The sequence below is a fragment of the Rutilus rutilus genome, assembly GCF_951802725.1.
Source record: "Rutilus rutilus genome assembly, chromosome: 19".
Classification (NCBI taxonomy): domain Eukaryota; kingdom Metazoa; phylum Chordata; class Actinopteri; order Cypriniformes; family Leuciscidae; genus Rutilus; species Rutilus rutilus.
Genome location: NC_140232.1, coordinates 10,393,242 through 10,421,216, shown reverse-complemented (window position 1 = coordinate 10,421,216; position 27,975 = coordinate 10,393,242). Strand labels below are relative to the sequence as shown.

General features: G+C 39.2%; 1 protein-coding gene and 1 long non-coding RNA gene across 4 annotated transcripts in view; one reads left to right on the top strand and one right to left on the bottom strand.

The window, feature by feature from the left end:
* The window catches only part of LOC311277930 (actin filament-associated protein 1-like 2), an 82,976-nt gene extending 55,712 nt beyond the window's left edge, over positions 1-27,264 (top strand). For 2 of the 3 annotated variants that reach the window (XM_084388415.1, XM_084388417.1), the window contains exons 10-15: positions 806-909; positions 1,057-1,177; positions 2,588-2,678; positions 22,192-22,361; positions 25,667-25,777; positions 26,300-27,260. In XM_084388415.1, coding sequence (XP_084244541.1) covers positions 806-909; positions 1,057-1,177; positions 2,588-2,678; positions 22,192-22,361; positions 25,667-25,777; positions 26,300-26,326 — 624 coding nt within the window. In that variant the 3' untranslated portion in view covers positions 26,327-27,260. Of the gene's footprint in view, positions 1-805; positions 910-1,056; positions 1,178-2,587; positions 2,679-22,191; positions 22,362-25,666; positions 25,778-26,299 lie in introns of all 3 variants that reach the window. The other variant, XM_084388416.1, reaches the window with a different exon arrangement.
* LOC311278320 lies at positions 6,693-11,189 on the bottom strand. Its single transcript, XR_014625411.1, has 4 exons — positions 11,055-11,189; positions 9,198-9,273; positions 8,965-9,057; positions 6,693-7,016 (listed from the first exon to the last, which is right to left on the bottom strand). It is a non-coding gene; the product is annotated as an uncharacterized lncRNA (long non-coding RNA).
* Positions 27,265-27,975: the final 711 nt, after the last annotated feature.

Genomic DNA, 27,975 nt, shown 5'->3' with positions numbered 1-27,975 from the left:
TCCTAACCCTAACCCTATAGTAAGTACATGTAGTTAATTATTATTACACAGTACTTAAATGCATAATTACACTGTAACACAGACACCTTAAAATAAAGTGTAAACGTAGTTATTTCGTGCATGGTACCATGGTAATGCCATGTTTTTTTACACATGCCATGGTTTTAAACAATACCAAAAAGTACCATAGTGCTTTTATATATAAAATTACCACAGTATCACCATCTGATACCATTGCTGTACCATAGAACTGCAACAGTAGGCCTACTTATAAAGGGCAGGGATATTTGAGCAAAGTAAATATGGGGCCCTATCATACACCCGGCACAATGCAACACCAGGCACGAGTGTTTTTTGCTAGTTTCAGCCCGACGCAGTTATCATTTTCACATCCTGCGCCACGTTGTTTAAATAGCAAATGCATTTGCGCCAATTTGTGCGCCCATGGGCTGTTGGGCTGAAAATGAGATGTGTTCGGGCGCATTGTTGGCACGTTGCTATTTTGAGGCAACTGAAATAGACTGAAAAATAATATTTTTTTGTTATTTAAAGAGCGCATTAGTAATGTGCGCCTATAGGCGGGTCCACAACGCAAGTACACTTTGTGGTATGCTTGCATGCTTTAACCTCGCGCACGCGCAGATCACTAGAGAAGTGTTCAGTTTTTCCGCTTGCAAATTCCACCATGTAAATAGTGAATCCTTCAAATAGGGCCCATGGTCTATTTTGATTTCTTGATGTTTTTTACTGTTATCACTGTGTTATGAATTACTGTAGATGTTATTCTATGTGTATGAATGTGCAGGCAAATTGTGCAGATGATAAAGAGCAGTGGGTTCAGCTCCTGCAGGATGGGAGTTCCACTGTAGCTGGTTCTCCATATCAACACACCAGCCACGAGTCACTGAGGTACACACACTCACATGCTGTCTGTCTGCTGCCAGCATTCCATATGAACCAAGCATGAATCACTGAGCTACACACACACACACTCACAAAAGTACTAACATTCTTTCCGCATCCTCTTTCCATTCTTCTGTTTCCTCTGTTCCTCAGTGGTCTGAAAAGCCGCAAGTTCCCCACCTCAAACATGTACATGGACGACCCCTTTCAGCAGCTGTGTGGTGGAATCCACTCTCAGCCCATCTATTCAAACTCATCCATACTGGAGCACATGGTACGGTCCAGCAGGGGGTGTTAAAAAGACCGTTAAAGAATGAAGTGCATGTGACCTATGTAACCAGAGTAAAAAAAAAATAATTAATTCTCTGATTTGAGCAAGCTGGTCAGTTTTTGTTTGCAGTTTAGTGAAGTTACATATCACTAATTATGCAATGTGTTTAGGCATCTTTTTTAAATCAACAAAATAAAATTGGTTGTACACTACCATTCAGAGGTTTGATGTCAGAAAGTTGCTTTAAAAAAAAAAAATAGCAAGAATGCTTTCAATTGATAAAAAGTAACGTTAAATACATTTATAGTGTTACAAAAGAGTACTATTTCAAATAAATGCTATTCTTTTGAACTTTCTATTCAGCAAAGATGTTTTAAAAATGGATCATGGTTTCCACAAAATACTATAAAGCCAATGTTTTGAACATCGATAATAATAAGAAATGTTTCTTGAGCACCAAATCAGCATATTAGAAGGATTAGAATTTGAAGGATTTTTGAAGGATTCCTTAAACACTGGAGTAATGGCTGCTGAAAATACAGCTTTGCCATCACAGGAATAAATTACTTCTTAAAATATATTAAAATAGAAAAGAGTTATTTTAATTTGTAATTATATTCCACAATATTTTTGTTGTTACTGTATATTTATTAAATAAATGTTGCCTTGGTGAGCATAAGAGACTTAAAAAATTTGTACTGATCCCAAACTTGTGAATGATACTGTACGTGTTAACGCACAATTGGTACCGTGTTCATTAGCATCCGATATTACCGATTTTTCTTATTCTTTATCAGCATCAGTCAATATTGGATATATATCAGCTGATACTCGTTATTTAATTGTGATGATCATTTTCTCAATGTTTTTACATTAAGATTACATTTACTGTCATCTTAACAATCATTTAAAGTTATTATTTGAAAACGAATAACATTAATAATTTAATAACACTGTTAAATGTAATGTTAAGAAAATTTCAAAATGAAAATACATTTTTCATACTGTTATTTATAATCTTGTGAAGCATTAAATTCACTTGTAGTTTCGTTTTTACTTTTGTATTGTTAATATTATTTATTTAAACAAAAATTTTTATAGAATTTTAATATCTGCCATTTATCAGCCCAATACCATGTGTGTGTGGGGTTGAAAAATAAGAGAGCTTGGTGACATCAGCGATAAAAAGGAAAATGATTTCAGAGCAAGTTATCACATTTTGATTAAAGATTACAACGACAAACATTATAATAACATGCGTTATTGCGTAATTGTTCACAATGTGCACTACGTTAGTAATTAGGATATATTTTGATTTGATGTTGACTTTTTTTTTTAATTCATGGAGAGTCGTTGCTTGTTCACTGCTACTCTGACAAACTAACTTATACATCTGTTCCATCCATTTGTCAGTTTCAGAAACCCTACACTAGTGGAAATGGAGAATTGGTGTCATCCAAGGATTCTGCCAACTACAGCAATAATGAAATCTTCAGCAACCACAGTGAGTCAGTCATATTACTCCAGACCTTAATCCTGAGTTGCACTTTTTAAGAAAGGAAACGCATTAAGATTAAAATATACTGTACATTTATAGTTCTCATTCATTTTATCCCATTTTCTCCTCTCATTGCCTGGTCCCACTCATTCTGTCACCAAATTTCTGTAAAAGTCATTTTAAAAACTGCTTTTACATTCATGGGAATTTTTTTTCACTCTAACCTCATTGCTTTAAGCAGATCAGCATCGTCACACATAATCAGTCTTTCCAGGTCATTTTTCTCTCGTAAAAATCTTTAAGAATACATGAATGCATTTGGTCAATATGAGAGATGCAAATGGATTTGGAAGTTAAATGTAGATCATAACTTCCAATCCATTTGCGATACAGGCGGTGGTCTAGGGCCCGTGAGATGGTCTGTAAACGGGCCCTAGACGACCGCCTGTATCGCCTATAGGACAGGCCCACTTGTGCACAAAACATATGATTAAGACGTGTATACAGCTCTCCTGTCCTAACACATCACTCCCTCGTCAACGGCAAATACTTGACAATTCAGAGGCATCTGCTTTTAATTTGATTTGAACAGTACTAAATTATTTTATGGTGGCTGAAAGCTCAAAGCTCAACTTTCCATGCTCATGGTTTATGGATATGCATAACATCCCAGAGCATAATTTTGTGCTTTTCACATGTTTTATTTGCTTAATAAGGCCAGTGTGACCTGTATAAATCACTTTAACATTATGTTCTTAAGGAATGTTTAGATGCTCGGATTTTTTCTTGTGCAATAGGGCATTAAGTGCAAGTGGTGTTTCTATTGACTTCGATCAGACTTCTTTGACTTTTATTAGATCGTGATTATGGACCGATTTAGAGTGCTGTTTTTCTCAACCATGATACTTTTTTTCAGGATTCTTTGATGAGTAGAAAGTTCAAATGAACAGCATTTATTTGAAATAGAAATCTTTTGTAACATTATACATCAATTGAATACATCTTTGTTACAAGAAAGTATTCATTTAAAAAAGAAAGAAAAAAAAAACACTTGCACTTAAAGTTTTGAATGGTAGTGTTGGAGCTGTGTTTAGAATACGTCAGTGTGTGAGCATGTGTTTTATAGTGTGTACTATAGGGCATGTGAGGTGAGGTTTAGACTCTGTGTTTCTGGACTGTCTCAGCAGAGGAAGGCAACACTCTTGTGCTCCCATTTTGGTAGGGATCAGTGGTTTTTCTCCCTTGTGGTTTTGGTCACAGTGCAGGGTTGTAGCATTGTGGCATGTGCGTGCACACACATCCTTTAAGATTCTTCAGTCAAAACCATGAGAATATCATGTTTTCTTTTTGAACCCAACTTTCCATGATATGCTGTACTCAGGGAGTATAAGACAAGGTAAAAAGTAGAAAAGTGAATGAACATCTACAAGATGATGAATAATCATACAGTACCTTTTAGAAAATAAACTCTTAAAATGCTTCTCATACTCAAATGGTTTGCCTACTAACACTGCTTAGCAGTTGACATGTTTCAGAAGAAAATTCAATAAAAAAAAAATTGTATGTTATGAAGTCTAAATTTCCACCACATCTCAAATGATGTATAGTGTTTTCAATTCTGTGTTGGAATCGCACAAAATAACAGCTTAATTGGAAATTACACACAATATAAATATTCTGCTCACAATTAAATTGATGTATGTAAATGTAAAAAGCAACATGATGGCAGAGCTTTCAGCTTATAGATTCCCCTATCCTAGAGAGAGTGAATTACTGTCTAGATATGTAATAACATTTTGCAAAAGAAAACCTTGAAAAGGTTAATTATAGATAAAGTAAGACAGAAACACACCTGTTCACCGGTCATTTTCCTCAGCTGTAGGCAAAGGTAAATTTCAAATCAGTGCTTCTCCCGGGAGACTAGCGCTAAATTAAATCTTAGCGCCATCTACTGTTTTAGAAGAGGAAGTTGCTCAACTGCATTTGTGAGAAAATCTGCCTGGACACATTTGTGAGAAAATCGAGCCGAGAGATCTCATAAAAAGCCAAGTGTCTCACAATCATAACAGACAGATATGCATTTGTATGCACTAGATTTGGTATTTGTTCAAAGGTTACATGCAATTTGTAGGATGCTTTGTGTTTATTTGTGAAATATGATCTAGGCTTGCAAAACACAATGCATATGTGTTACTCCACTGCATTTTCGCTCAAATTGACCTTTGTACTTGCACATTGCTTTCTGTTTGTTTACAAGTCGAGTTTTCCTTTGCAAAGCAGATCAAGTTTGTTTGCAAAATGCTTGATTTGTTTGTTTAATTATGGCACAATATTAACTCCTTACCTTTCATTCAGTCACTATGAGTTACATCAGTGAATGACGAAATGAGGGTTTCGCTTAGAAGCCTATCACTTTTGAGTTCTACAAAACGAGCCAATGGCAAGGAAAATGCCACATGGGTCTGCAGAATTTGCATAGCGCAACTCCGTCCCACCGCATGGGCATAAAAGGAGGGACGCTGGCAATATCGCATTATTTTTGCTTCGGAGCCAAGAGTTTCTCTTCACTCCTCTGCAAGCCTGTATCTGAGTTCTTCAACACTACGAGACGAACGGCTCTCCAGTGTGTTGGTGCAACGGCACGTTCCAGCGAGATCACATTGCCTGCTGCTGGCTGTGATCTACCAACAGTGTGTGTGCTTCTCCCTGGGCACTTCAGTGCTCTGCTGAGGTCTTTTTCAAGATGTCTCGCCCGTGCACTTCTGGGTGCGGTCGATTGTTTTGCCATCTGATGGGCACATTTGCTGCCTAGCATGGCTTCCCACTGAGCACAGACACGTCCAAACGACGTCATTACAACGTCTTTGTCGAACGTTCAGAAGACGTCCACTGAGTAGCCAGAATGAAAGTTTTTATGACGTCTTTTTTAGACGTCTTTTTGACGTTCAATGTTGACGTCCAAGTGACATAAAAAGTCAACGTTCAAAAGACGTCCAATGAAGAGTCAGCTTGAACGTCTTTTTTAGACGTCTTTTTGACGTTCACTGTTGACGTCCAACTGACATAAAAAGTGAACGTTCAGAAGACGTCCACTGAGGAGCCAGAATGAAAGTTTTTATGACGTCTTTTTTAGACGTCTTTTTGACGTTCAATGTTGACGTCCAACTGACATAAAAAGTGAACGTTCAGAAGACGTCCGCTGAGGAGCCAGAATGAAAGTTTTTATGACGTCTTTTTTAGACGTCTTTTTGACGTTCAATGTTGACGTCCAAGTGACATAAAAGGTGAACGTTCAAAAGACGTCCAATGAAGAGTCAGCTTGAACATCTTTTTTTAGACGTCTTTTTGACGTTCACTGTTGACGTCCAACTGACATAAAAAGTGAACGTTCAGAAGACGTCCGCTGAAGAGCCAGAATGAAAGTTTTTATGACGTCTTTTTTTAGACGTCTTTTTGACGTTCACTGTTGACGTCCAACTGACATAAAAAGTGAACGTTCAGAAGACGTCCGCTGAAGAGCCAGAATGAAAGTTTTTGACGTCTTTTTTAAACGTCTTTTTAGCGTTCACTATTGACGTACATAGTGAACGTTCATTAGACATCTCTTTTAAATGTTGATTTTTGATGTCCAAGTAACATCTTTACAATATTGTAAATGAAAGTTTTCACAACGTCATTTCAACGTCACTTACAGACGTCTAAAGAACATTCATACAAAATTTTAAGATGCACAAACGAAATTAGCTTTACTATTAGCTTTATTAAACCATGTTTTGGTCATCAAACAGGCTTTTGTTCCAAGGTTGGATGACAACATGGTATTCAATAAAACTCATTCTAGTCATAGTAAAAGCAGTGTGCAGAACTACTGCTTTAAAATTGTAAATAATAAATTAATACCTATCCCTTTGATGCACCTGTCTAAAACATGCAAATACTTTTTAGTAGCCTTATATTTTTGCAATTGGAAATAAGTGACATCTGATTATTGATTAAAAAAAAAGCAAAAATAGTTTGAAATGACAATTTTTTTCCATCTTTAATGAGGTTTTCAGCAAATTATGAACAGGCTGATAAATAAAACAACTCTAATGGTTACACTGAACTGCCAAGTGAACAAAAAACAAATTACTCCAGACCAAGATTGGGGGTGGGTGGTTGGAAAGGGGGAGAGAGACATAAAGTCCCCTAAACTAGAAATAAACACACGCGCCTTACAGTACTCATGTAAAATTCCTCATTATTTCCACCCCTGTATGCCCTCCACGGCACGTTTAAGATGTTCTGCTGCATGATGCTTGATTGTAGCCTCTGTAGCTTCTTTATCCCATTTTATGACTGCAGCTGCAAGAGTTGAACAAAAACAAAAAATCCATAAGTAACATTGCAAGTTAACATACAATATTTTTATACCGGCTCATTGTTTACAAGCGTGGAGGAGGATTGTTCAAATTTATTGTATGTTGAATGACATATTTATGGATTTTTGTCAGTTTATTTAAAATGGTTTGTATTAGTCTTCGCAAGTTCACTTTGTAAACAACGGGGCGGTACTTCTGCCTACGTCCAGCATGAAACTGCATTGATTTGGACTTCAACAATTTGGTTACCGTTGAAGTCCATTGTGTGGAGAAAAATCCTGGAATGTTTTCCTCAAAAACTTAATTTCTTTTCCTCTGAAGAAAGAAAGACATGAATATCTTGGATGGCATTGGGGTGAGTAAATTATCAGGAAATTTTCATTTTGAGGTGAACTAATCCTTGAAGTGGCAATACTACAGTGACCAATGGTGACTGGTGTGGTATATGGCAGCAAACAAATGACTGAAAATGGGTTCTGTAAACTCGCGTCGCTGTATGTTAGGAAGGTGTAAGACTGCAATAGACAGTGGCCTTGGGTGACAAGATATTTAAGATAGCAATCATGAATTGAGAGAGACTGCATATAATAAAATTTCTCAAGCACAGCCCAAATGTAATGCTTTTGGATACTATAACTTCCATTTTAGCAAATACTAGATTACTTGTAGATGAGTTTAGAAAGAGGTAATCCAGTGAAGTATCCAGCTCCAGCGTTATCAGTTCTGCTGTCAGTACTGGAGAAATTGAGAAAATGCACTTACTATTTATTAATGAAATATAGATGTTATCTTGCAAATTCCATCTTTGCCAGCCGTTTCTATACGAGATAATATTAAATCATCTGTCTATGATGCATTTTTGATATTTGCAATGCAGAAGAGAGTTGTTGTAAAATGCAGTCTCTACTGTTGCATTGCGGTTACTTGTTTGATAATAAAAAAGAGCTATTTAAGTAAGGGATAATGTAAAGCAAGGCGGATGTTATAGCGAATACAACCCCGCAGGCTGATGCGGAGGGGTCTTGAATCTGCCTGAAGTGGTTGTATTCGCTATAACAACCGCCTCGCTCTACATTATCCCACTTATTACATGGCTACCCACCAAATAAATTAATAATTTGACATAAAAAATTGATTTAAAAAGGAGTTTATTCATTTAAAAAGGATTGTATTGCTTCTGCTAAAGAAAATACTCCGTTACGTCTCTACGGTTAGAATCCTGCGTCTATAGCAAACCTGTTTTTCATGGCAACGGTGTGTTATACTTAGCAGATGTGTTATCAAGAAATAACACACCGCTTTCTACATTAGAGTTCAACCAAGCCATGTAATAATGGACAATAATTTCGAGCAAGGGACGCTGTTTCCAACTTCAAGGTGGCTTATGTGTGTGCGCACCGAAACCGACCGCAACTAGACAAGGAAATTATATTTTAGGCTTTGTGTGCGCATTTAACCATCAAATACACAACAAAATATGTCAAAATGACCGGATTGGAGAGTATTCACTTAAACAGTTCATATCTTAAATTGATGTAAATAGTTTGGAGAAAAGGGGAGATTGGTATTATTTGATCTGCATTCAGTCTAATAAACCTTCTGATGATGGCATCATTAATGTGAATCAAACAAAAGGCAAAGAGAAAATACTCACAGCCCTTGAATGATTAACTTTGTCTTGATGAATTGTCTTAATGCTTACCCTCACTTTTGTCTATCTGAGTGCTTTTAATTTATTAAAATAGAACAATGTAAAAAAAAAAGTTAAAAAAAAAGAAATTAGTTCATTGCGTTTTTAAACTTTATGCATGTAGCATGTGCTTTTCAATTTGCAATTTTTTTAAAAGTTTGTTCAGTAGGTTACCAGTTTAAAAAGTACAATTGGGTATCATTTTATTATAATAATACTAACATAATTTGTGTACCTTTACCTTTCAAAAGTTTTAGTCGTCTCCAGAGGCAGTTTCTGCTTCTTCACCTTCCCCTTCATATTGAATTTTGCCATCAGCCGGTTGGTAAAGAGCCTGAAGAAACAAATTCACCATTTAGAAATTACATGTGTGTGGTAATCTACAGGAACTGTAGCATGGGTGAGAGTGCCAAGAGTGAATTAAAGAAATGGGGGCATGGGACACTGTTGTTTTCTGGAATCGATTAAACAAACCTCTTAGAAGTGACCATTTGCTCTGAGAAAGACCTCCCAGAGTATCTTGAGATTGGCCTTTGAACATTTTCAGAATCTGAAAGACAAAATTTGTCAAATATTACTTTATTGTTCGTAATAGTGGATATAGCTCTTGTAGCAAGTTGTGTGCCCATATAACTCGAGCAACCCCAGTGCAGAGCTCCTGCCTCTGTTGTACTGAGCGGACAGTGTAAAGATATCTAGGCTATATACTTCTAGCAAGGGCTGCACGATTTGGGGAAAATGTCATTGTCATTGGAATTATTGAGGTCAATATTGTGATTGAGATATGCAATCACGATATAATAAACAAATGGTTTCATGAGTCAACTTGCTTGGTTCTCAAGGAAAATGCACACACAGATTATTGATGATAATGCTGAAATGTGTATTTCTCGACTCAAACTAGCAACAACAACTTAATTATTGATAATACCTATAATGATCAATAAGCCATTGATGACTGGATAAAAACTCTTAAAACTTAATTGTAGCTAAGAAGACACACCTAAGAAGACTGCTGACAAGAAATGTATACACACACACACAGACACAGTATATTGCTTTTAAATTATTTAGCATATAGTTAACAAAATAATACTAATATAAATGAAAGTCAAAAGCCCACAGTCATACCTGGAAACAAATCCTGTTCAAATAGGATATATGGGCCATTCTACAGAATTGGTTTAAAGTTAAACAAATTTTTATGCAAGCAAATTTTATAATATCCAATGTAAACATTTCTAGTAATTGTGCAGTTAATCATCATATTGTATTTTCAGACAGGTTTGGAATATTTATCCTCTCCCCAAAATTGTGACTAATGAAACACAATAATATGAAAGTCAACAACAATTACAATTTTAACTATTCCAAGTGTAATTTTTCCTTTGTAAAAAGCATAAATTTTATCATACGTATTTCAAAGTTAAGGATTCATTAGTATTGTCTAAAAACATTCATATTTCGTCTCAAGCATATATATTTTATGATACATTAATATAGGGCGTATACATTTTAATTTGCAGTGTAATAGCATACGTTTAAAACATTGCATTTTATTTAAACAACATATTTCATGAACATATTTCAGCAGATTTTTACTCATCTCAGTATTGCAATATAGTTAAGGAAAAGCTAAACTATAATAGCGTTACGTTCATGTAAAAATAGCATGTTGTAATTGTAGTAAACGAGCATCTGAGCCGTTCATTCACGCATACAAACGCGATTCATATTAGAACAAAGATATTTACGTTTGAATAGCGCGCGCTTTCAGCGGGTGATTAGCAGATAATGAGTTGCCATGAGAACGACTAACGTCTCTCTTTTTATATAGATTACATAAACAGAATATTCTCTTTCGTTTTGAATTAGATAATTAAAAAGTAAACACTTAAATTATTATAAAGATTACTCTTGACAGTGTGTATTTGCTGAGTTTTGCTTACGTTTAGAGACCTGCTCCAGAAAAAAAGTTAATGTAGAAGGAGAGGCAGAAAGCACACAAAAGCATAATGTTTTGTTTCGATTGCAAGTGGACACATAAAAAAGACATTTTACAGTTTATTTTTCCATATTTCAAGTCTGTATGACCATAAATGACGGAGTATTTTAAGTCTATTTTGCTGCTATGTGGAAAAAACAAAACAAAAAAAAACAGCAGAACACGCGGGCGCATTTGTCGACTTTTCGGTTAATGTGCCCGCGCAAATTGCCGCAGTTTTAAGAAGTTTTTCAAGGTATTAGGGGGCATGTGTGACTTCCAATTCATCTGATATCATCTCTCAACTGAATAACATATTAAATTAATTTTTTTTAATGTTTACTTACCTGTTTTAGGGTTTTAGTCCAATTAAGGCAGTGTCTCTCTCCACGTGTCAGCAGCCTCTTTCATCGGCAGGATACTTTTCCTGGTGACTTTGCAGTGTGACGTGCGATTCTTCTTCTTTGATTTTTTAACGGCGGTCGCAAACTGTTTTAGTGCATTACCGCCACCCTCAGGTTATAAATGATCTCTGGCTTACATGCTATGTCATTATACGAAATAAATAAATAAAACAAATGATTTTATCCAGCTTGGTAGCTCTTAGAAACTAAAAATAAATATTACATTATTTTATGGCCTGATGATTTATTTAATATTTCTTTTAAAATCCCTCCCATGCCCTAAATTTTCCTCTTCACTATGCTATCATAATTATTACACATCATAACAATACTCTGCTGATCAGGTACATTGCAATTATTACATAAACCAGTATCATGCTTCCCTATTAGATGCAGAGTTTTGTTTGGTCTAGTGTGCCCTAACTGTAACCTTGCAATGATTTCCCCCTTCGTACCCCAACTTAAGGGTTTATAAACATAGTTCCCCTCCCTTGTTTCCTCTATTCTATTGTTCCTGCCACATTCTCATAACTTCTTTCTTTATTATCGATTTAGCTTCTGATTTTCCTTCTTTGCTGTATATTGAAATATTTTGTGCTAGGGTTAGGGTAACCCTAAACCTAACCCTAATCTCACACATACGTATTTGCTATATTTGTTCATCAGTACAGGATTCTGTGTCCTCCAATGACATCAGGACATTTTGTGATGAGATATATGTGCTAAATCAACATTGAATTAGGAGTCTTTACAAAAACAAAAATACACATATGATCCCACTCCAACATTTTTTATATAAATCTGTAACATTTTAGGCCCTTTATGGGCTCAACCCTATTTGGAAGATCCAGAGAATCATGAAGCGTGCTCTGCACCACTTGATAGTGGGTTGTAATTCTACTGAATTGCTTTTAATGCTGGAAATGTGCATGCACTGTGCAAGTTTGAGCACACATTCACATTCAAAATTTCACAGTTTCTATTACTTAATCCATATATCAAATAAATAATTGATTCATTTTAGAATGATTGCATAATATCAACTTATTATGCAATATCATTTGCCATTTTCATAATAATGTGATTATTTTAATTTTTTTATTTACCAGTATTTCGTATGACTATTTGTCAAAAAACTTTTTGCATTTCACAATGACACATTTCAGATTGGTTCAGATACTGAAATAGTCTTCTGTCCAAAAGGAGTCCTGGCTTTCTTGCACATCCATACATATCCACAGTAAGGGTCCCTATTCAGATGTTCGATATTAAACCAAATTTGCACTTCCACAGATGTCCAAAGGGTTCCCTAGTCAGATGTTCAGATTTTGAACCAGTTTTGCATGTCCACAGACATCCAAAAGAGTCCCTAGTCAGACGTTCAGATATTAAACCAGTTTTGCACGTCCATAGACGTCCAAAAAAGTCCCTAGTCAGACGTTCAGATATTGAATCTGTTTTGCACGTCCACAGACGTCCAAAAGAGTCCCTAGTCAGATGTTCAGATTTTGAACCAGTTTTGCACGTCCACAGACGTCAAAAAGAGTCCCTAGTCAGACGTTCAGATATTAAACCAGTTTTGCACGTCCACAGACGTCAAAAAGAGTCCCTAGTCAGACGTTCAGATATTAAACCAGTTTTGCATGTCCATAGACGTAAAAAAGAGTCCCTAGTCAGACGTTCAGATATTAAACCAGTTTTGCACGTCCATAGACGTAAAAAAGAGTCCCTAGTCAGACGTTCAGATTTTGAACCAGTTTTGCACGTCCACAGACGTCAAAAAGAGTCCCTAGTCAGACGTTCAGATATTAAACCAGTTTTGCACGTCCACAGACGTCAAAAAGAGTCCCTAGTCAGACGTTCAGATATTAAACCAGTTTTGCACGTCCATAGACGTAAAAAAGAGTCCCTAGTCAGACGTTCAGATTTTGAACCTGTTTTGCACGTCCACAGACGTCAAAAAGAGTCCCTAGTCAGACGTTCAGATATTAAACCAATTTTGCACGTCCATAGACGTAAAAAAGAGTCCCTAGTCAGACGTTTAAATATTGAACCTGTTTTGCACGTCCACAGACGTAAAAAAGAGTCCCTAGTCAGACGTTTAAATATTGAACCTGTTTTGCACGTCCACAGACGTCCAAAAGAGTCCCTAGTCAGACGTTCAGATTTTGAACCAGTTTTGCACGTCCACAGACGTCAAAAAGAGTCCCCAGTCAGACGTTCAGATTTTGAACCAGTTTTGCACGTCCACAGACGTCAAAAAGAGTCCCCAGTCAGACGTTTAAATTTCGAACCTGTTTTGCACGTCCAAAGACGTCGAAAAAAGTCCCTATTCAGACGTTCAGATATTTAACCAGTTTTGCACGTCCACAGACGTCCATAGGGGGTCCTAGTTAGACGTTCAGATTTTGAACCAGTTTTGCACGTCCACAGACGTCCATAGGGGGTCCTAGTCAGACGTTCAGATATTGAACAAGTTTTGCACGTCCACAGACGTCAAAAAGAGTCCCTTGGCAGACGTTCAGATTTTTAACCAGTTTTGCACGTCCACAGACGTCCATAGGGGGTCCTAGTTAGACGTTCAGATTTTGAACCTGTTTTGCACGTCCACAGACGTCCAAAAGAGTCCCTAGTCAGACGTTCAGATTTTGAACCAGTTTTGCACGTCCACAGACGTCCATAGGGGGTCCTAGTCAGACGTTCAGATATTGAACAAGTTTTGCACGTCCACAGACGTCAAAAAGAGTCCCTTGGCAGACGTTCAGATGTTTAACCAGTTTTGCACGTCCACAGACGTCCATAGGGGGTCCTAGTTAGACGTTCAGATTTTGAACCTGTTTTGCACGTCCACAGACGTCAAAAAGAGTCCCTAGTCAGACGTTCAGATATTGAACCAGTTTTGCACGTCCACAGACGTCCATAGGGGGTCCTAGTCAGACGTTCAGATTTTGAACCAGTTTTGCACGTCCACAGACGTCAAAAAAAGTCCCTATTCAGACGTTCAGATATTGAACCAGTTTTGGACGTCCACAGATGTCCATAGGGGGTCCTAGTCAGACGTTCAGATTTTGAACCAGTTCTGCACGTCCACAGACGTCAAAAAAAGTCCCTATTCAGACGTTCAGACATTTAACCAGTTTTGCACGTCCACAGACGTCCATAGGGGGTCCTAGTTAGACGTTCAGATTTTGAACCTGTTTTGCACGTCCACAGACGTCAAAAAGAGTCCCTAGTCAGACGTTCAGATTTTGAACCTGTTTTGCACGTCCACAGACGTCCATAGGGGGTCCTAGTCAGACGTTCAGATTTCGAACCTGTTTTGCACGTCCACAGACGTCAAAAAGAGTCCCTAGTCAGACGTTCAGATTTTGAACCTGTTTTGCACGTCCATAGACGTCCATAGGGGGTCCTAGTCAGACGTTCAAATTTTTAACCTGTTTTGCACGTCCACAGGACGTACAAAAGTGGTTCTGAACTGACAGACGTTATACAGACATGATCTGAACGTCTATCTGACGTCGCGTGTTTGCTGGGTTAGATCATGCTCAGGCAGCGTTTGTGGGTGACTCATGTTCTCATTGCGGGAACATGACCATTGCGGTGCTACGGTCTAGACTCAGTGATCTCCGTAGAGGTAGAGTCCCCTCTGCCACACCCCAATCTATCCCCTCCGCGAGAGGCGATACTTTGGCTGGTGGCCAGGGTGACCTAAGGGTGACGGTGTCGAATAAAGCCCCAATGATTCTTCCTCGGGCCACACCCCCCTCTTGCGCACTGCAACCCACGAGTGTTCAGGATGAGATTGCGGGACAGTCTTCTGATGCCCCCCGTGTCTCATTCGGCGCTCCAGATGATGAAACGATGTCCATCGCCGCATCACAAGGTGGGCTGGAGTCTTCCGGAGATGAAGACTCGGCTGTGCTGCCGCCTTCGGGTGTGCCAGCACTGCCCGAGTCTGATCCGGAATTGACAGCCATGTTTTCCTGGGCAGCCGCGAGCATCGGGCTGGAATGGAATCCTCCACCTTGTCCCGAGGGCTTGCGACTGGATGATTGGTTTTTGGGGGCGGCGAGTGCTGACGGCTGTCATCGCCCGGCCCCAGTACCTTTGTTCCCGGAGGTGCATGAGGAGGTCACGAGTTCCTGGAAGTCTCCATTGTCTTTCCGTGATCGTTCGGCGGTCTCCTCCGCCTTCTCTTCCCTCGATGGGGCTGCGGCTAAAGGGTACACATTGGGTTCCCCCTGGTGGAGCGCTCTGTTGCTTCTTACCTGGCGTGGTGATCCAAAGCACCCCTCCAAAGCCTGTAGGTTTTCGTCTACCCTGGTGGCGAAAACCTATAGAGCTACGGGGCAGGCCTCCACCTCGCTGCATGCCATGGCCATCCTGCAGGTCTATCAGGCTCGGATGCTCAAGGAAATGCACGAGGGTAGAGCTGATCCGGGGCTCATGGAAGAGCTGCGTGCCGCCACCGACCTCCCTATTCCGGGCTCCCTGAGTCAGGTGATGTCCACAGCTGTGGTCCAAGAGAGACACCTCTGGCTCAACCTGACTGATATGCGAGAGGCTGAGCGGACCCGGTTCCTCAACTCTCCCATATCCCAGGCTGGCCTCTTTGGCACACCCTCTGGCACCCACGTCCCGATCTGTGGAACCTGCATGTGTGGGTTCTGGATGGGACGCGGCAGGTTTGAGTACCCTACCACCTTCCGCTAGGGCCCTGTCCACGAGACACGCCTATGCGTTGAAGTGGAACCTCTTCGTCATCTGGTGTTCTTCTCACAGAGAAGACCCCAGAAATTGCCCGATCGGGTCTGTGCTCTCCTTCCTCCAAGAAGGGTTGGAACAAAGGCTGTCTCCTTCCACCCTGAAGGTTTACGTGGCCGCGATCTCTGTGCATCACGATCTTGTGGAGTCGAAAACGGTGGGACAGCATGACCTGGTCGTCAGGTTCCTGAGGGGGTCGTCAGGTTCCTCTCCTCTTATACCCTCTTGGGACATCGCAGTGGTCTTATCAGCCCTGCAGAGAGCTCCCTTTGAGCCATTGCGATCAGTGGAGCTTAAGTTCCTGTCAGCACTTGGTCAGCGCTCCTGGTCACTTTGGCCTCAATCAAGAGGGTAGGGGACCTGCAGGCATTTTCGGTTGATGAAGTGTACCTAGAATTCAGGCCGGCTACCTGTAACGTGATCTTGAGACCCCGGCCTGGATACGTGCCCAAGGTTCCCACCACTCCTTTCAGGGATCAGGTGGTGAACCTGCAAGCGCTGCCCTCGGAGGAGGCAGACCCAGCCTTGGCACTGCTCTGTCCAGTTCGTGCCCTCCGTGCTTACGTAGACAGAATGCAGTGTTTCAGGACCTCAGACCAGCTCTTTGTCTGTTTTGGTGGGAAGATGAAGGGAAAGGCTCTCTCCAAGCAAAGGTTGTCTCACTGGATAGTGGACGCCATTGTCTTGGCTTACCAGACGCAGGGTCGACCATGCCCCCTAGGGGTGAAGGCACACTCCACCCGGAGTGTGGTTTCCTCCTGGGCTTTAGCGCATGGCGCCTCATTAACAGACATCTGTAGAGCTGCAGGCTGGGCGACACCCAACACTTTCATGAGATTCTATAATCTATGGGTAGAGCCAGTGTCCTCTCATGTACTTGCTTCCACTAGCCAGTAAGTAGGACCCCCTTGGTGTCATCGCTTGTTGCGCCATTCCACTCCACGGACTGGATACATGCGCTATTTCACTCAGATGAGTTCTCCTAGACCCTGAGTTCCTCCTGCACTGTTGATGCCTTCACCAGAGTGCATGCCCAGTTGGTCAGCCCTCGTGATTGGCTAGGTGCTCCATGTGCATGGTTCCCCGCTTGGGCAACCCCCACATGTGTATTTCCATGGTAAGTCTCCTCCGAGCACGCGTTTTCCCTCGGCAAAACCCCTTTTGCCATCTCAAGGTTGAAACATTCCACCCTGCAGGCTGGATACCTCTGAGTTTTCCATATGCATCCTGCACTCGGGTCATATGTGTATTCTAAGTCCTCCCTACGGGTAGGCACTGTGTCCATGCTAGCCCTTTGTCCATGCTAGTCTCATGACAGGGAGCTCAAACTTGCTCAGGGCACTGGAAGACAGCCGCTGTGGCGTGATTGAATTGGGACCCCCATTTTGTCATTCACTGATGTAACAGAAGATGAGATGGATTAATACATTCTCTGAATGGACTATGATCAGTCGATCATCCAGAACGCGCGCTCCACTCATGTAGAGGGGAGATAGCCGCACTCAACATTCATGAATGTACACATAGTTCGTTCATGTGATGGGCATTCATTCAGGCGTTCAAACCAGCTCTAACGATAGCTACAGCCGTAGCGCCCTTAGAAACAATGGAAAACAGAAGGCTGTGTTGTGAATGCATCAGCTACATATTCGGTAGCTAATAGTGCAAACAGTGGTACTGCACATCGGTCTATAAGACCTAGTTAAAACACACGCCAGAGACGGCGTGGCCACGAAGCCTTTCAGACACTCCAATGACTACTCAGCCATCTTCCACTGCACAGCCAGAACATGCGGTGTAAAAGGGGGAATTTCTCTGATGTAGAACCTGTCTTACAGCTGTCACACCGTACAACAGAACAGTAATTGCTCAAAGGCAACTAGGTTCTGTATACAAAAGGCGGCCTTGCGGCCACGATCATTCTCTGGATTCATAGCTGGCTCAGGCTCTATGCAAGGGGTTGAGGCATGGCTAGATAACAGTCATGTAGAGCGAGCGCAGAGAGACATAACGTTGGGAACAGCAGCAGTAAGTCAGTGGGCATCATGAGGGCTATGGCCGGCGTCGGCGCCAGGGTGTACAGTGAAGGCGACAACATAGAAGGCGAGAATAGCGTAGCACCAGCGTAAGTAGTGGTATAGCATACGCACATACTTCATCACAACGCAGCAGCACAGCCAGAGCGCTTATCATACAAGCGATGAACGGCGGTCACGTTGTTTCTCAGTGAACCGGGGTTACGACAGTAACCAGAGACATTCCCTTTCGAGAGCGGTCACTTCAGTATCGCGTCAACTTGACGCTGCAGGAACAGAATCAATTCCGCCGTGCGAGAGGTGAAGATCAGGCCGAAGAGACAGGGCTAAGGCTACACCAATCACAGAGTAGAACAACAGCCAATAGCGTCGTTCCTCTAGGAGTGCTCACAGCTGATATGTAGGGCCAGACCAATGAGCTGCTCAGCTCAAGTACACCCAAATTTGCATATCAGCTACATTATCAGGCTGCACTGAATACAGGGCAGCATAACAGCAGGAGCCACATATCCGTATGTACATAAGCACAGCGTCAACAGCTGTAGTGGCAACAACTGTGAACAGATCAGAATAGCAAGTTGCACTCAATAATACAGGGCAACATAACGGCATTAATCACATATCAGCAGTGGTTAAATTGGGCCGGGGCTCTCCGGGGCTCAGCCCCGGCACATAAGCCTGCTCGTTTGTGTCCTGATGTGCCTGTTTGCAATCACGGTCGTATTCTTGTTCAGCTGCTTAATCTTGTTGTCAGTCGACCATGATCGCGCACCGCTCGCGCATACCATGCGCATCTATAGGCTACTACTCAGAACTCCGACATGGATAAATGTACGCAGCAATATATAATGAATGTTCCTGGGAGATCCGTAGTTGTGCGGGATGTGGAAGCGCGCAAATGTTCCAGAACCTTAGGCCATACCTGTGTTGTAAAGTTTTTCTTTCTTCAAAGCAGACCAGGAGACGTTGGGGATCATGTTCAACAGAAGTTATTCTTTATTGAGAACTCCACTGTACGTGGCTGCAGGAATCCAACATAATCTAACTAACGTAACTTTACATGGTTTCTTTATAGGCATTTCAGTGGGCTGTCCCTAAAGGTGCTGAACTCACACACAGCCTTTAGGGATGACTACTGAATCTACTCATCTAAAGACAATAGAGGCAATTACCCCCAAATGAGATAATGGTACCCCCCCCAAATGGTATAAACAACAAATGGTCACGAGAACTAAGACTTTGTAACATTCACACATAGTTCAACTCTTAGTAGTAAGATCAAAAACTAACAATTTTCCTTCAAAGGAAACTGTTAAATCTAATCAGTAAATTGATGCCCTCATGTTCACCTTGAATGCCCAATACAGTATAGTTCACCTTAGTTTTTTATGTGATGTTATGTAAGGAAGTAGGATCAGTAGATCTAAAACATATTTGAAATAGATTCTTAAAATTTGTTATTCTTCACCTGTCAACACTCCCGTTTTCCCCGTTTTCCCCGGGAGTCTCCCGTATTTCACACCCATTTCCCGCCCCCCTCCCGTTTTGTTATTTCTCCCGTGAAACTCCCGTTATTTGTATGGCCCAAACGTCGTTATATGAATAATCACATCAATATATTATTCCAAGGTTGTCCAGTTGCCAGATCTTGTATGAAACCCATCCTACTCGCGCAATCAACACATCATACAAATTTCAACCCATTTGTGAGCTCAACCTGGCAACCTACAACCCAGTTGTGCCGTCGATATCTGCGCAGGTAGTAGACGCGGGAAGTTGAATAAGCGTTACTGGTAGAAATGGGAAAAGACTCTGTGTCAAGTAAATATTTAACGCAATTAACGCAGCATCCGTTTTTTTCTGTCATCCTTTGGCTGCATGGCGTTACATTATAGGCTATGATGCGCTTTTATTCTTGCTAATGCTTTTAAACCATTCAAGCCATATAGGCTACTTATTTTATAAAACTTTAAAAGCGGAAAGCGCATCACTCATTCCTGGGAATACATTTGACATCGCAACTTGACCTTGACGGAAATAAATATCCTACGCCAAAAGTAGGCTACCAGAGGAAAAAGTCTCAGCTGTGCTCAGATTTGTAAACCGTACAGTTGCTTTGGTTTTTCAATCCATACCCATTTCGCCCCGTGGCTCAAAAGGGACACAACAAAAATAGGGACACCCGAGAAAGCGAAAATAGAATGCTAAATTTATTAACAAAATAGAACAAAAAAAAAAAAACTACATACAACAGTGAACAAATTCATAATCTGTGCACGCTTTCGCAATCGTTGTTTTGTAAATCGTTCTTTCGCAATAGTTGTTTGTAATATTTAGTTCCTGTGAAAAATTGTGAAATACCGTTTGGATGTAATATTCAGTTCCAGTGAAAATCTGTTCCAGTTAATGGAGTAGGCTATACACAGGTGATGTGTAATATTCAGTAGGCTGCCAGTAAGCTCCACCCGCTGGAACAGTTTCTTACAGTAACTGAATTTTACACAACATCACCTGTTCAGTTTTGAAAACTGTAGCCTACTGGCCTATACCTTATTTTAGAAATCTGTTTTTCTGTATATTGATTTGTTGTGTATTTTTAAGATGAATACAACTGTCTTAACTGAATTTTTCTATGATTTGGCGATGGAGTGTGTAATGTATAGATGACATGAAACCGCATGTGGTTGAACTGGAACCCCTCCCCAGGTCTCCCGTATTTTGGTACCCAAATGTTGACAGGTATGCCTTAGGCCTACAGATACGTGAAAAATGTACTTCAGTAAAGTAATGAAGTTTTTGTACTTCGTTACATTCCACCACTGCTGATTAACAGTAATGTAAATGCTAAATTTCCTAATACCTGTTGATACTACAACAATGCAAAGTATATGTTCTTAACCTATCATTAAGAGTGGAGCTGGTGTGAGTGAGTGGAGACAGGGCTCATTTGCATATTAATAGAACCGCGTATACTAAATGAAGCAAGGGTGTAGAGTTACATTCAAGCTATTTTAAGGCATGACAAAAAAATTTTTCACGGAAAACACTTTTAAATATGTCATTTTGGTGATCAAAGGTGAGTTTTAAAGGTGCAGTAGGACATCTGGGAAAATGCTAACTTTAGCCTGATAGCACTAAAAGCGTACATCCCACCCTCCCTGCAAATCGCCGTCCAAAGCCTTGCCTCCTGAAAGCATTAACGTGCACAGCCCAGAAGACAGGAGACAATGTTACTGCAATAAATCATGTGTCATTCACCGGTGAGAAAACTTTATAGTTCAGTTAGTAACAGTACTACAATACCAAACATAAACAAATTCTTAACAATTTAGATGCAGCAAGTTTTCGGTTTGTTTAGCTTGCAATACTTGTCCGTGTCGTGTAATAATATTTATTGTATGCCAGGGGTTCCACGATGAGAGTCTGGTTGTTGTTGCTGCTTGCCTGCCATTCCCGCTCTGTCTGCACAGCGAACGCGAACGAGCTGATAATTATGCGAACAGCCTGCGCAGTGGTATGCAAATACACATTGACCGACAAGGGAACACATGCTATAGGACCGTTCGGACCGAATGCAACGATTGAACGAACATTCAATGGTCCTACGCCTTCCACAGACGACATATATTTATAAAAATACTTTTAGACTGCTTAACATAGTGATTGCTATCAGGATATGAGGAGACTTTTAACCAGCATAACAAAAAGAAAATTCTGCAAAGAATCACCGGTTTAGGATACATTTTACAGTCCGGGACTAATTTATTATACAAAAAAATTACATTCATCATCATTACATACACTACTATTTAAAAGTTTGGGGTCAGTGAGATTTTTTTTCTTTTAAATAATTAGCACTTTTATTCAGCAAGAATGCATTAAATTGATAAAAATTGACTGTAAAGACATTTAAAAGTAAGTAAATACTTCAAGTAAATACTGTTATTTTTAACATTCTATTTATCATTTAGAAAAATGTATCAAGGCTTCCACAAATATATTAATCAGCACAACTGTTTTTAAGAAATGTTTCTTGAGCATTGTGACACTGAAGACTGGAGTAATGGATGTTGGAAATGTAGCTTTATCATCACAGAAATAAATGACATTTTAAAATATATTAAAATAGAAAATAGTTTTTTTTAAATTGTAATAATGTTTCACAGTATTTCTGTTTTTACTGCATTTTGTAATCAAATAATTGCAGGGTTGATGAGCATAAGAGACTTGTACAAACAAACAATACAAAAGCTTACCAATCCCCTGTGTGTTTGTTTTAGGTACAAAAGTGTTTGAGATTGAGAGGGGTGTGCAGAAGCTGGACCTGACCGGAAAGAGTCGTGTGCAGTTACGAACAGGGTCAGAGATCAACCTCGTGAGCTTGGGGACGAAGCCAGCTAAACGGAATTCCTTCAGGCGGTCCCTTGCTTTCTGCACTGAACGAGCACAGGTAACAACTGTCCCTTTCAATAAAAGCACTGTAGCAGTACCATGGTACAGTAATGATATCAGATTATAATACCATGGAACTTTGATATTATATCACGGTACTGGATGATTACCATATTCATGCATCATGGTATTTGATACTCCAAGACATTTTAAGGAAATGTTACCATGGTGTTACAAGAATTACAGTAAAAAACTGTACCACAGAAAACCAATTTTTTTGTTTGTTTTTGTTTTTACATATACCATGAGATACTATTATAGTTAGGGGCCAAGCCCCGAAGGGGCAAGGCACCTATTGTATCTGTTAGTTTTCTTATTATTATTATTATTATTATTCTTCTTCTTCCCGAATGGGAGTCAATGGCAGCCCTATCAACGGAACATAGGAAAATGATGAAATTTGGTACACGTCTAGTGATGCTAATGAATAGTTATTGGACCAATTTTTGAGTCTCTAGGATCAACTCCATAGCGCCACCACCAGTTCAAAAATTCAATATTGAAATTGTTATAACTTTTGAACCCTTTGATTTAGAGAAATAAAACTTAGTACACCTGATTCCGCTCATCATCCTGATCAAAATCAATAGCTTACATTAAGACTCCGCCCATTACAGTAGTAGCCATTTTGTAAAGTACAGTATTCCGTTTTTTCGCTACTCCTCCTTCAAAATTTGTCCAATTTTGTCCAAAATTTGCTCAAATGATCTTTGGACTGAGCCGCATAGAAATGACTGAACAGATTTTTTTATTCATCTTTGTTCAAAAGTTATGATGTCGCAAACTTAACGAAGTTGACCCAAAATTGGTGTAAAGGCTGTATCTCGGCCAAAGTTTGATCAATCGAAACGAAAATTGGTACACTTGTTTGGAAGCAAGGTCTGAGGGTCCATGCCAAAGTTGGGAACAGCGCCACCTATGGGTCATGAGATATGGAAAATAGCTATTTTGGTCAATAACTTTTGAACAGTTTGTCAGAAAATCATAAATGTGGTATCTATGGATTCCTTGGGTTATGCCGAATCCGTGGATACCAATTTTGCAAGGATTGGATGTACCACGTGTCCGCCATTTTGAATTTTGTCATAATTTGCAATAACTTTTAAACTATTTGACATATCTTCACAAAATTTAGTATGGATCATCGACACAATGTCCTGAAGGTACATGAGAAGATTGAACGCAGCGCCACCTAGTGTTCCAGAGATATAGGGTCTTTTGCAAAAACGCTTATAACTTTTGAAAACATTGTTCAAATTTTGATTTCTTTACGTCATTATGTTCCTTGGCTTATGCCGAGTCCGTTGATATCTCATTTGTCATTTTCCAACAATGTGACTATCCGCCATATTGGAACAAATGAAAAACAGTTTTTTCGCTACTCCTCCTTCAAATCTTGCTCAATTTTGTCCAAAATTTGATCAGATGTTCTTTGGACCGAGCCGCACAGAAATGACTGAACAGATTTTTGATATTTGCTACCGTTCCCGAGATATTCATCTCCGAAGTTGACCTAGCCTGTGTTTGTTGCCTTATGCTAGTTACCTTAGCATAATAATTGGTTAGCATGCTAACCAGATGCCATTCTTTCTAATGTGGCTCTTCAGCTATCAGGATAACCATAAGCTACATTAGCATTAAGCTAGCTTAGCATGCTAATCTCGTTAACATGTTTTTGTGTGCTTATTCTTACACTGAAGCCTCTCCTCTACAGCTTTGAAATTTACGTCCTCTGAGTGGCGCAAGTTGTTAAACCATGTGTCATGAATCCCGAACCATTACGGTCGTGGGTTCGATTCCTGTGTGGCACATGTCCAGACTGAAGAGGTACTGTGGCCTTAAGTGGTGGAAAAGTTGTTTTAGTTCCACACATGATGTGTATCTTAGAAAGGATCTCCATAAATATAACATGCAGCAAATTTATATAAAACATCTTCATATTGAGTTCATTTTCACTTGTACTACTAAAACAGCTGTGTTTTTTTTTTTTTCAAATTTAGCACACTTGTAGTGATTGTAATGAATAGTAATTGGACCAATTTTAGAGTCTCTAGGACCACCTCTATAGCGCCACCTCCAGTTCAAAAATTCAAGGAAGGGCAGGAGAGGGGCAGAGGGGGCAGGAGAGGGAAAGGGGTCAGGAGAGGGGCAGGGATCAGGAGAGGGGCAGGGAGGGCAGAGAGGGGCAGGGAGGGCAGAGAGGGGCAGGGAGGGCAGAGAGGGGCAGGGAGGGCAGAGAGGGGCAGGGAGGGCAGGGAGGGCAGGGAGGGCAGGGAGGGCAGGGAGGGCAGGGGAGGGGAGGGATGGGGAGAGTTGCTGCTGCTTTAGGGCTTGGCCCCTGTATTGCTGCTTGCAGCTATATTTATTATTATTATTATTATTATTATTTTGAATTAGTTTTTATTTTTAAATTTTCCATTTTGATTTTACTTAATGTTATTTTGTTTTGTTTTTGTCATTTTTGACATTTCTGTGTAGATTTTATTCATTTTTATTTTGGTTTTACTTTTAGTTATTTTTGTGCATTAAGTTAAACTAGATGAAAATAAGAAATATTTCTATTAACGTTTATTTTATTTCAAGTAAAAAAAAAAAAAAAAGTTTTTGTTTTAGGTAACTAAATCCTTGTATAATGGCAATGGCATCTGACGACATCACTGTATCAAGGGTGCTGCCACAGTACCCTTTTGCACCATAGTAATGTCAGGAAAAACACAGTAATCTTAGTACATGCCCAGAAAACATGATAATACCATAGTATTATTTGTAAGGTCTGATAGGAGCCTTTTAAAGTGGCATTGGGTCTGACTAGATGACTGAACTGCTGAAGTTGAAGTGCTACACTGCCACCTGTTTTTTGGATTGTGTAACTGCAACACTTTGCAAGAAATTAATTTTGAATTTGTAAGATCAAATACATGAGACAAAAATGATGACGGTTGATTTTGAGCCATTTTCAGGTGTTTTTTGATGTAATTTTTTTGTGGCTTGTCTTGTTTGGTGCTCTGTTTGTCAGTTGTCGCTGCTGTTGTGAGTTCACTAATTACAGTGGGTTGGATTGGGAGCCACTTCCTCCCAGAGGAGCAGAGAATAACGCACAGATAAGAGCTGTTTTAACCGACCATTACACCCTACTTTATCAAACAATGATGAGTGGTTCCTCAGTGATGGAGTCTGCTGACTTTTAAATATTTTTAGAAGCAGCTGTGACTCTTGTTTGAGTCATTTAGGATATTTGACCATTTCACCCTATAAAAGGAAATGTCTTGAACACTTTCCTCTGTTTTTCTATTTCTCTCAAAGGGGGGCTTTCTGACCCCACTCTTGAGGAGAACTGCCTCAGCAAAAAGCACCCTAAAGAAAGCTCCGTCTGCCCTGTTTATCGAGCATGGCAAGGTCTTCCAGAGGAGGAAGGTACGATTGAGCATGAGCACACTGCACAGCCTCCCACATGGATTTGTTGATTGTATTGGATTTCCCGATGGCTCAGTAGATGAACTGACAACTAACACCAGCTTCTCACTTGAATGACTTTTGACCTTCATTATATGGACAAAAACATTCTGCTAAATATCTTTTGTGTTCCACAGAAGAGTCATACATTACATGATTATATGTGTATGTATGTGTATGTGTGTGTGTGTGTGTATATGTATATATATATATATATATATATATATATATACTATATTATATGTTTACAAACTTTTGTTAGATGCGATTTATCGCGATTAATCCATTTGACAGCACACAAAGCAAAAACTAACAACACTGACAAAACAACAACACAACAAAATGACAAAAAATTTAACTAAAATTTAAATTAATATTACTGAAAATAAAAAATAAAAGCTCATTCAAAATATTTATAAAAACTATTCTAGTACATAATAGTACAATAACACTGCTATGACCTCTTTTTGTTTGTGTTTGTAGGAGTGGGAAACCAAAGCTTCAGGTTGACATCAAGAGAAGACTCTCCAACATTCCCCTCATATTGTCAGTATATTATTGCACTGAAAATAATATTCTTTCCAAGCATGTGGATCATGCAGTGGTTTGGATTTTTAAAGTTCTTTGTTATTTTTGGGGGGGTCCTTGGTACTGTTAGGAAAATAACCAAAATCAAACAAACTCTTTAGCGCCAGATACTTTTCATATACAAACTTCCATCTTCACACTCAGAGGGCTACATCATAGGGAGCAACTACAAAATATTTTTACATTTCTAATAAATGTTTGTTGAGATGATGCTGATGTACTTTTCTTTAGACATGTAAGATAACTTTGACACCAACATTTCAGGTAGTTAGTGAAAACTATGTGTATAGAATGGCACATTTAAATAAAGTGGAATTTTACGTTTATCATCATAGCACAATATTTACCCTTATGTAAATCACCTTGCACTTGAACTCAACCTAAACTGTGTTTGCGGTTTTCAGGAAGGCATTGTCGTGGTCAAAATCAGGAATCGTCAGTGTGAAGATCAAACACAGTATGATTATAGCTAAATGATTATTGATTATTGAAGAGTAATTACCTCTTTATTTTTCATTTTTTACAAGACTCACAAATCTGTGGTAATTTATCGACATTTGTACAGTTTATATCAGCGCACATGCAGTGTATTATGTGTTGAGCTTTTTTAATAATGTACCATAACCACATTTTTTATCCATGTTTTTATGAAGCATTGATTTGTCATTACAGCTGAAGAGATTTTGCTGGTATTGATCCTACTTTAGGGAAGGTTTTTCTGTATAGTTTGGTAACTTGTTTATGATAGAATGGCCTAATGTTGTACAAATGATAACTGTGGAGAACAAAAACACCACTAATGAGCATAGTATTTGTACAATAAATAAAGCAATGCTGGATAAAGCATAATTTCTTCACTTGTCCTTGTCTATGAATCTTCTTTTTTTGTCTGCTTGTTTTCTCGAGATACAGTAGAGTAAATTTGATGTAAAATGGTATGACATTGTATTATGTATGGTTTCCATAATATGGCAAAAAAAGGTGACACATGCGTTCTGATGATTTCATTCAAGGTTAATGTAACAGTGAGTAGCTTTTTTTCTGTGAAAGAAATAATCCAAGTTAAAAACAGGTGACCATTTAATTAAACAGAAAATGTGAAATTATTTTCTAGAGATAGTCTTAACATATTAAATGCAACTAGTTCAACTTTTATTTGACACATCTTTATATCTTTTATTGTTTTTGAAATAATGGTTGCTGTATGTACTGACAAGCCTTAATGTAAACTAAAATATAATCTAATTTCTTATACAGTCATACTTTTAATTTCTTTATTTTTTTTCTTTAATTACTTTAACTTTAAATGTAATACTGAATAACACATCACAGTTAAATTCATATTCAAGTGGACTACTTAACTCACAGCTTTAGTAAACATGTTTAGCTTTATGTTAGTAAACGTCAAAATAATTGTACTTATAATGCATGAAAAAAGATTCTTAAAACTTAATTTAAAATCTATTTTAAAGAATTATTACAAAGTTCACATTTTAAAAGTGTACATAAGTGTATTGAGAAACATAGTCATGAAAGTTTACTCTTTTAAATTACTTTCTTTCAGTAATTTT